The following is a 9,616-nucleotide window of genomic DNA, read 5'->3' on the forward strand; positions in this document are numbered from 1 at the left end:
GGCTGGATGGCATCACTGACTCGATGGACGTGAGTCTGGGTGAACTCCGGGAGTTGGTGATGGACAGGGAGGCCTGGCGTGCTGCGATTCATGGGGTTGCAAAGAGTCGGACACGACTGAGCGACTGATCTGATCTGATCTGATATTAGAAAATAATCAGCAACACGCGTGGTTACTGGTGTCTGGCACTCTCCCTGTGCTTTCCTGCCTCTGCATCATTGCATTTCCTAAACCTTAGCACTGAAGTCCCCTTCCCCATCTTTACATGGGGACAGGTGGCTGCTCAGGGACGAGGTCTGATAAAGGAGTCCACCTTGGAAGAGAACTTGGGAGCACCTGGCCCATAACCGATGCTCCATAAAAGCTGTTAATATCAGCGGGGCCAGAAGCTGCCCCCAGAAGCTACCCAGGTCCTTAGACACTGGAGTCAGGCAGACAGGAGTTTGAATCCTTGGTTTGCCTCTCACCAGCTGTGACTTCCTTGCAAATATTCTGCTCTGGTGGAACTCTCAGCAGCGAGTGAGAGTGAACCCAATTCACATGGCCCCAGACACAACTGAGAAACCCCTGTGGCTCCATTTTCCTGCAGTTCTCTCTGCAGGCTCTTGCTTAGAGAGAGAGAAGCAGGGGGAGAGGGAAAGGAGGGCGCAGAGGAGCAGCCTCAGGCATGCGAGGACCTCTGTGGCTGCAGCAGCTGTGCCCTGAGACGGTCGGACCAGACCCTGGGATCTCTGCCCACGCCCCCTCCTAACCCAATAGAGGATCACCAGCCCAGTGATGGGAGCACAGGTCCTGGCAGAGGTTGCTGCAAGACTGTTGTCACTACCTCGTCCCCACCCTGGGGCGCCCACATTTCCCAGTCCTCCTCTATCTCCCCTCCCAGTCTGGTTGAGCCAGATATCTTTTCCCATCATGCTCTGCACTTAAACCCTAACTGGACAAAGCACAGCCTCATCTGTGTTTATATATGTCCTCATTCCAGCCCAGAGCCCAAGGCCTCCCGTCAAAGAGAACAAAGTCGTGAAGAGAATGAGCAAGGCCAAGGCTGAGCGCCTTGACTTCCCATCCCTCCCTCTGCCCAACCTGCTGACCAGTGGTGTGAACGTAAAGCTGATTCTCAACAGCTGCCCTTTCTTCTCCTTGTCTGTAAAATGCACAGAAGGCCCTCCTCTCCTCCATGGAGAAATTTTCCCCCTCTGAGCTTGAAGCTGAGGGTCAGAAGGGTCAGTTTCCAGAGAGCCTTCTCCAACTCCTGGGGAAAAGAGCAGCTGCCCACTCCATACTACCCCTCAACATGGTCACTAGGAGAAATCCCGCACAGCACAATACATTATCGGGGTCCACCCAGAAGTCCCACTCTTCAGAAGCCTCCCTCATGGATGTTCACTCACATGGCAGAGGACAAAGGAACCAAGATGTCTCCTGCATCTTCTTTTAGCCTGGGAACTGAAAACCTTCCAGACATGTGTGACTGGGAATGCTATGTCCATTCTGTGCCCTAGAGTGCAACCATTTAAAACCAATGATGTATAAACTCCACAAATATTTCTCAGTAGTGAAAGTAAATATATTTGGTATATTCATACAGTGGAATACTAGGTGGTAGTGGTTTAGCCGCTAAGTCTTGTCCAGCTTTTTGCGACCCCATAGACTGTAGCCCGCCATGCTCCTCTGTCCATGGGATTTTCCAGGCAGGAATGCTGGAGTGGGTTGCCATTTCCTTCTCCAGGGGATCTTCCCCACCCAGGGATCGGACCTGGGTCTCCTGCTTTGCAGATGGATTCTTTACCAACTGAGCCACCAGGGGAGCCCAGAATACTAAGTCAGCAATAAAAAATTCCCCAACTATAATTACATGCAAAAACATGAGTTCTCACAAGCATGTTGCATGAAAAAATTGTGCAAATGAGACTATATATGCTACAATATAATTTTCTATGAATTTCAAATCCTAGTTACACTGACCTAAGTGTTCCAAAGTCAGGGCCATGGTTATGGAGATGGGGAAGCAACTAGAAGGGGGATAAAGAGATTTCTAGGCACAATGTTATTGTGTTGCTTAGTCACTAAGATGTGTATGGCTCTTTTACAACCGTGTGGACTGTAGCCGGCCAGGTTCCTCCGTCCATGGGATTTTCTGGGCAAGAATATGAGAGTGGGCTGCCATTTCCTCCTCCAGGGGATCTTCCTGATCCAGGGATCAAACTCACATCTCTTGAATTGACAGGCAGATTTTTTACCACTGAGCCACCAGGGAAGCCCTTCGGTGCATTACACACATGTACTTGTATAGCAACAGTCTTATGGACTCTGTGGGAGAGGGAGAGGGTGGGAAGATTTGGGAGAATGGCATTGAAACATGTAAAATATCATGTATGAAATGAGTTGCCAGTCCAGGTTCAATGCATGATACTGGATGCTTGGGGCTAGTGCACTGGGACGACCCAGAGGGATGGTATGTGGAGGGAGGAGGGAGGAGGGTTCAGGATGGGGAACACATGTATACCTGTGGCGGATTCATTTTGATATTTGGCAAAACTAATACAATTTTGTAAAGTTTAAAAATAAAACAAACAAACAAAAAAACTCCATAAGTTGTGCATTTATTGTTAGTGCACAATTCCTATGTACATGCAATATGTCAGCTCCCTGGACCTCTTTGACTCCTGTGCTACTCTGACCACTTTGTAAAATCCTTGATTCTCCTGGGCTTACAGCACAGCCCCAACCCTCCCACCTGTTGTACCACCACCCTGGACACCTTGGGTCCTTCTCCATATCAGGCCCTGTACTTGACTCACTGACAAGGCCTGCTGACCTCCCAGACAGGGGCCAATTACATCTCCCTCCTCCAGGTCTGAGATGAAATACATTCATTTTTTGTTGCTGTAATCAGTGTTCACATACGCATGTTCATGGTCGGGTTCGGGTCATGGAGGGACCTGAGAATAAAGATGCTGTCCTGGATCTCTTAGCCCTGCTGCCTGCCCCGCCCCATCCCCTTCTGGAAATAACAACCACTTCTGTACTGTGCATTTGTGATCACGCACACACCAAAACACTTTCACAGACACACATACACACACACATAGGAGGGTTCCCAGAAGTAAAGATTTGGTCCCACTAAGTGAGAGGAGACAAGTGAAATTAAAGCTTGGAGGAAGCTGTTTTCAGAAGACTTTACTTTCTCAGAATCCAAAAGCCTGAGCCAGGGAGGACACACACAGGATTCTTCCATGGGCTCACAATTTACCCCAAACGGAGTAGCGGAATGACTGGAGAAAGTTTCTTAAAGAGTTTCTTAAACTTCTTACGAAATCGTTTAAATCTTCCAACACTCTGCAACTATGAACCAGGAAGAACCAGGTTACTTGTGGGAAAGGGAACCAGGAGTAAGACCAGACCCATCTGCACCTATACACGGGCTCCAAGGCCCACACCAGGAGATTTGCAGCCCCAGCATGCCCTTTGGCGGCAACCTTTGAAGCACAAGGTTGAATCCCTACACCTATAGACAGAAGAGCAAACTGAGGCCCTCAGGTGACAAGGGGCTTACCAGGGTCACAAGCCCATCCCAGCAAAGATGGAAGCGAGCTGGGGCTAAAAGATCATTACTTGAGTCAGTGCCTCTCAAACCATCAGAATCTCCTGGAGGCCTCGTGAAAAGACAAATGACTGCACCCCACCCCAGACGTCTGAGTGGGGCTGAGAATCTGCATCTCTGTCAGTTCCTAGGTGGGGACCCCATTAGAGAACCATTGCTCTAAGAGACACAGAACCAGTGCTGGAGACCTGGGGCTTGCGGGAGGGAGCAGCCAGGGTAGGAGGGCCCTCCTCTGCCCTGGATGGGGGAGGGGGGTCTTTGGTCCTAAGAATGTTCCACAACCCATCACCCTAGCGGTTCCTGCAGGACAGAAGGGGCCACTCACCTCCTTGCAGGTGACGTTCATTTTGCCTTTCACCGCATCCAGAGTGACTGTCCCTACACATTGCTTCACCAGCTGGAAGGAGAGGCTGGAGGGCAAACTGGAATCCCCAGGCCATAACCTCCCAGGCTCCACCCAGGGACTAAAAATCTCCTTGAAACCCCTTGTTCAGCAGCTTGGGAAGCATTCACCCGTGCTCCCAGCCCCCAGGCTCACCCCATTCTCCTTGAAGTCACACTGCTCTGCGGGCTGCTGGCTCGTCCTGGGGCATACAGTCTCCTTCACCCTGAAGCTCACAGGCTTCGGGATGTTTGGGTTCTCATCCTGATCCAGGAATAAAATGGGGAGACTGGGCTCGGGCTCATGTTTCCTTCTCTGATCTGTCTCCCTGCCCCCAACCCGGATGGCAGCCTCTCCAGCCCCCTGTGTGTCCAGCCCTTGGCTTGGTGCCGGCAGCACAGGGGAGGGGACAGAGCCCGTGCCCGGCCTCACGGGCACACAGAGAGCAGGAGCGGCCCTCACAGCAGCTCTGATGGCAGCGCCTCCCCTCACAGGGGCTGAGGGAGGTCAGGGCCGCCTGAAGGGAGAGCCCTTGTCACTGGAGCCTCCAGGCTGACAGAGCTCCTCCTGGCAGAGAGACACCGAGGTGCAGAGAGGACATTAGCAGGGAAGTCACCTCACAGAGCCTGTGAACCCCCCCATCCCTGGAGCTCCCAGAAGTCCAGGGAGTCTGAGCCAGGTGTGCAGGGCGCCTGTTCCCACAGCAGAGATGCTAAGGCAGGAAGCCTGGTGCTGGGAGATGACCCAGGTCTGGGAAGGTTTCCTGGAAGAGGTGGGAACCCACGTAGTGGGAAAAGTGCCTTCCTGACAAGAGAACCAGCCTGAGCGAAGGGGCGACAGTGTGGCCAAGGATGTCAGGAGACAGATCCCCTTCCCAGCCCCCTCCCCAACTCACGTCCTCCTTGAGAGGTGGGTCTAGCTCCAGGAGGCGGTAGAGATTAGCTTCTGAGGACCGCTCATTGAACTGATCCACGGCACGAAGCACGGCCTCCCTGTACCTGAGGGCCTGGGCGCTGGCCGAGGGCAGTGCTAGTCCCAGCAGCAGTAGCCACAGTGACCACCGTCCCAGGGAGAGGCTGGCCCTCTGGGTCTCCATGGTCCCCAGTTTGCCACCTCCCAGACTGCAGGATCTGCCTTTATGCTAAGCCTGGGCCTAATGCAAAGGCTCTACCAGGAGTCTTCCTGACTAGCCCCGTCCCTGCCCTCCTCCCAGGATGTGAGGTGGACTTGCCTCAGCCCCTGCTGTCGCCTCATGGGGTTTCTGAACAGTGGGCAGGGAGGCTCCTGTGCAAGGTGAAGAAATGGTTTCTCCATCTCCTTGACAACTTCTTGGCCTTTCCTGGACCCCACAGGGAGTGTCACAGGCAGTCTTGCTCAAGAGGATTGAGTCCTCCAGAAGATGGAGGGGCCAGGCACTATCTACATCCCCTCTGCCTCCACACCTCAGGATTCAGTGTAAAGGAGTGTATTTGCTATTCAACCTGCTTCATTGACTACATTAAAGACTTTTTGACTGTGTGGACCATAACAAACTGTGGAAAATTCTTCAAGAGATGGGAATACCAGACCACCTGGCCTGCCTCCTGAGAAATCTGTATGCAGGTCAAAAAGCAACAGTTAGAACTGGACATAGAACAATGGGCTGATTCCAAATTAGGAAAGGAGTACATCCAGGCTGTATATTGTCACCCAGCTTATATAACTTATATGCAGAGTACATCATTCAAAACACTGGGCCAGATAAAGCACAAGCTAGAATCAAGATTGTCAGGAGAAATATCAGTAACCTCAGATATGCAAATGACACCACCCTTACGGCAGGAAGCGAAGAGGAACTAAACAGCCCCTTGATGAAAGTAAAGAGGAGAGTGAAAAGCAGGTTTAAAACTCAACATTCAAAAAACTAAGATCATGGTATCTGGTCACATCACTTCATGGCAAATAGATGGGGAAACAATGGAAACATTGACAGACTTTATTTTCTTGGGCTCCAAAATCACTGTGAATGGTGACTGTGACCATGAAATTAAAAGACGCTTGCTCCTTGGAAGAAAAGCTATGACAAATCTACATAGCATATTTAAAAGCAGAGACGTTACTTTAGTAATGTCTAGTCAAAGCCATGGTTTTTCCAGTAGTCATGTAAGGATGTGAAAGTCGGACCATAAAGAAGGCTGAGCACCAAAGAATTGATGCTTTCGAACTGTGGTGTTGGAGAAGACTCTTGAGAGTCCCTTGGACTGAAAGGAGATCAAACCAGTCAATCCTAAAGGAAATCAGCCCTGAATATTCATTGGAAGAACTGATGCTGAAGCTGAAGCTCCAATATTTTGGTCACCTGATGCAAAGAGCAGACTCATTGGAAAAGACATTGATGCTGGGAAAGATTGAAGGCAGGAGGAGAAGGGGACAACAGAGGACAAGATGGCTGGATGGCACCACCGACTCAATGGACATGAGTTTGAGCAAGCTCTGGGAGATAGTGAAGGACAGGGAAGCCTGGCGTCCATGGGGTCGCAAAGAGTAGGATGCAACTGAGTAACTGAACAACAACCCCTCCTCTAGGCACCCAGTAGGCACACAGGTAAAGTTGGATGAGTGGATGACAGCTCCAATCCCTTCTACAGTCTCACCCATCCAGCTTGTCCTCACGCAGTCACATGGTCAGACCATCCTTGTCTCTCCGCAACCCTCAGCCTGTCAGGGGGTCGGCTTCACCTGTCCCCTCTCCTACTCTTCTCTGACTTCCTCACACTAAAGATGTCAGCAGTTGTGGCCTGTTGCTACACTCAACCTCTTTATCTTCACAGGTGCTGGGGAAACACTCTGTCTACCTGAATATGCTCTCTGCCAATCTTCCCTGTCCCTGCCCTCCTGGGTCCCCTCCTCCTCCCTGGGGGCTCCTGCTGAGTCTCCTCCAAGGACTCTCCTCTTAGGAGGCAGGGCTGGCTCAGGAGCATCCGGGCTGCTCCTCCTCCCCGTCGTCACACGTTTCTGGGGACCACACTTCTCAAGACAACAGTGCCCATCACACACATACTGGACTGTGCCTCTGGGTTCAAGACTCCGATGAACGCCCTGGTGGTCCTCACTGGGCCGTTGGCTGGGTGCTGCCGAAGGAGCCCTGAGCTAGAAGCCTGGGAGCCCCACCTGTTCCTTCTTCCTTCTGAGGACACTCCCCTGACCTCCCGCCACCCCTGCCCTGGGCCGACCCCCATCTCCTCTCCTCTCCTCTCAGTGACGCCACAACCTCCAGACTCCATGTTTCCTGATTTTCAGGCTCTCTCCAGACCACTGTCCACCCTTCACACCATTTCTAGATGCCAAGACAGAGTGCTGATTTGATCACTTCACCCTCCGCCTTCAGAGCACACAGACCCCCGCCTGACAGCAGGGTCTGGATCTCCTCAGTGTCCACACCCCGGCCCTGCGGGGCAGGTCTCAAGCTGCCTTGACCACTCCAACCACAAGCCATCTCAGAGCCTCCTGCTTGGCCCCCATCTCTGCAGCTGGTGCCTCTGCTTGCCCTGACATGCCACCTTGCAAAATTTTCCCTGACCTTAACCAAAAGTGGTACCTCCTCCTCTTGACTCCCAAAGCCTTCAGGACATCCCTTCTTCTGTTTTGCTTTTTTAGTAAAATGTGCTTTTTATTTATTTAGTTAGTTCTGGCTGTACCATGTCTTCGTTGCCACCCACCAGCTAGTCTGGTTGCATAGACCAAGGGCTACTTTCTAGTTGCGGTGCACAGGCTTCTTGTTACGGTGGCTTCTCTTGTTGCGGAGCACAGGCTCTAGAGAGTGAGGTCTCAGTAGCTGTGGCCCAAGGGCTTACTTGCCTGGTGTGGGATCTTCCTGGACCATGGATCCAACCCACATCCCCTGCATTGGCAGGCAGATTCTTACCCACAGGACCACCAGGGAAGTCCAGGACATCCCTTCTGATTTGACCTCCAGGATTACCTGCCCAGTGCTCTGGTTGAACACCAGGTGGGGAGGAAAAGAGAGCACAGCTGGGGGAAATACTATGCCCAAGGGACCGAGGAGTGCTGAAGCCAAGAAGAACATTCCAATCCACCAATGCCAGGGAAGCACCATGTGGCCATGAGGCCCAGGGAGGTTGTGGACTCAGTTGCCCTGTGGGACCCTTGGAGCCTTGGCCAGGGCACCTTGGAAGGTAGCAGCCTGGATGGGAGATGCTGGTTGACCACTCAGCCTTGGAGAAGGAAAGAGAAGTGAATTTTGTGCAACCTTATTACACCGCCCAGATATTGCCCCACTGGCCTCTTGGTCAAGCTATATCTTTTCCCTGAGTCAAATAATTAGCAACACACATGGTTCCTGGGTGTTTGGTAACCTGGAAACCTCCCTGTGCTCTCCTGGTGGTGGTGGTCTATTCGCTAAGTCGTGTTCGACTCTTTGCAACCCCATGAACTGTAGCCTGCCAGGCTCCTCTGTCCATGGGATTTCTCAGGCAAGAATACTGGAGTGGGTTGCCATATCCTCCTCTAGGGAATCATCTCAACCCAGGGATTGAACCTGTGGCTCCTGGGTCTCCGGCATTGCAGGCAGATTCTTCACTGCTGAGTCACCAGGGAAGGCCTCCCCTGTGCTTTCCTGCCTCTGCATGATTGCCTGGGACCAGTTCTGTCTCCTTTTCACGGGTCGAGATGGAAAAATTGTTAGCATCATTTCGTTTCTGCTATCAGTGGTCACATATGCATGTTGAGGGCCTGGTCCATAGCAAGGGACATATGGTCAACACTGATGTAAAACTGAATGGACAGGACAGGCCTGAGGCTGGGGACCTCAGGCAGAGGTGTGACACTTCCGGGAGTGAGACACCCATGGAGTAAGAAAGAGGAGGTGTTTTTCCATCATGTCCCCCCAGTGGTTGGTTGAAGCTACTCCTTTGGTGCAAGCTCCCCAGTGCTTCCAGTCTGCCCCAGAGCAAAGGTCAACTAGAAAGTGGGGAGTGGGCAGGACATGGGCAGTGTCTGAAACACACAGGCAAGTAGACATGGGACCTGTGTGTCACTCTGTCTCTCACACCCTCATGCAGAGCTCTTCACCCTGATGGACAAGATGCTTGTATTTAATGGTGCAAATTTTATACCATTCACGACCCAGATAATCACGATGGTGTGATCACTCACCTAAAGCCAGACATCCTGGAATGTGAAGTCAAGTGGGCCTTAGGAAGCATCACTACAAACAAAGCTAGTGGAGGTGATGGAATTCCAGTTGAGCTATTTCAAACCCTAAAAGATGATGCTGTGAAAGTGCTGCACTCAATATGCCAGCAAATTTGGAAAACTCAGCAGTGGCCACAGGACTGGAAAAGGTCAGTTTTCATTCGAATCCCAAAGAAAGGTAATGCCAAAGAATGCTCAAACTACCGCACAATTGCACTCATCTCACACACCAGCAAAGTAATGCTCAAAATTCTCCAAGCCATGCTTCAGCAATATATGAACCGTGAACTTCCCAATGTTCAAGCTGGTTTTAGAAAAGGCAGAGGAACCAGAGATCAAATTGCCAACATCCACTGGATCATCAAAAAAGCAAGAGAGTTCCAGAAAAACATCTATTTCTGCTTTATTGACTATGCCAAAGCCTGTGACTGTGTGGA

The 9,616-nt window shown here is 51.5% G+C and overlaps 1 protein-coding gene across 1 annotated transcript; it reads right to left on the reverse strand.

Annotated features, from left to right (window-relative positions):
- Window positions 1-3,165: 3,165 nt before the first annotated feature.
- Window positions 3,166-5,162, reverse strand: LOC105004672 (cathelicidin-6). The gene is made up of 4 exons (XM_010862338.1): window positions 4,882-5,162; window positions 4,143-4,250; window positions 3,930-4,001; window positions 3,166-3,345 (listed from the first exon to the last, which is right to left on the reverse strand). Exons 1-4 carry the CDS (start codon window positions 5,080-5,082, stop codon window positions 3,250-3,252), a joined length of 477 nt encoding a protein of 158 aa, XP_010860640.1. The 5' UTR covers window positions 5,083-5,162; the 3' UTR covers window positions 3,166-3,249.
- Between the last annotated feature and the right edge of the window lie 4,454 nt (window positions 5,163-9,616).

The sequence above is a fragment of the Bison bison genome, unplaced genomic scaffold (assembly GCF_000754665.1).
Source record: "Bison bison bison isolate TAMUID 2011002044 unplaced genomic scaffold, Bison_UMD1.0 scf7180017864482, whole genome shotgun sequence".
Taxonomy (NCBI): domain Eukaryota; kingdom Metazoa; phylum Chordata; class Mammalia; order Artiodactyla; family Bovidae; genus Bison; species Bison bison.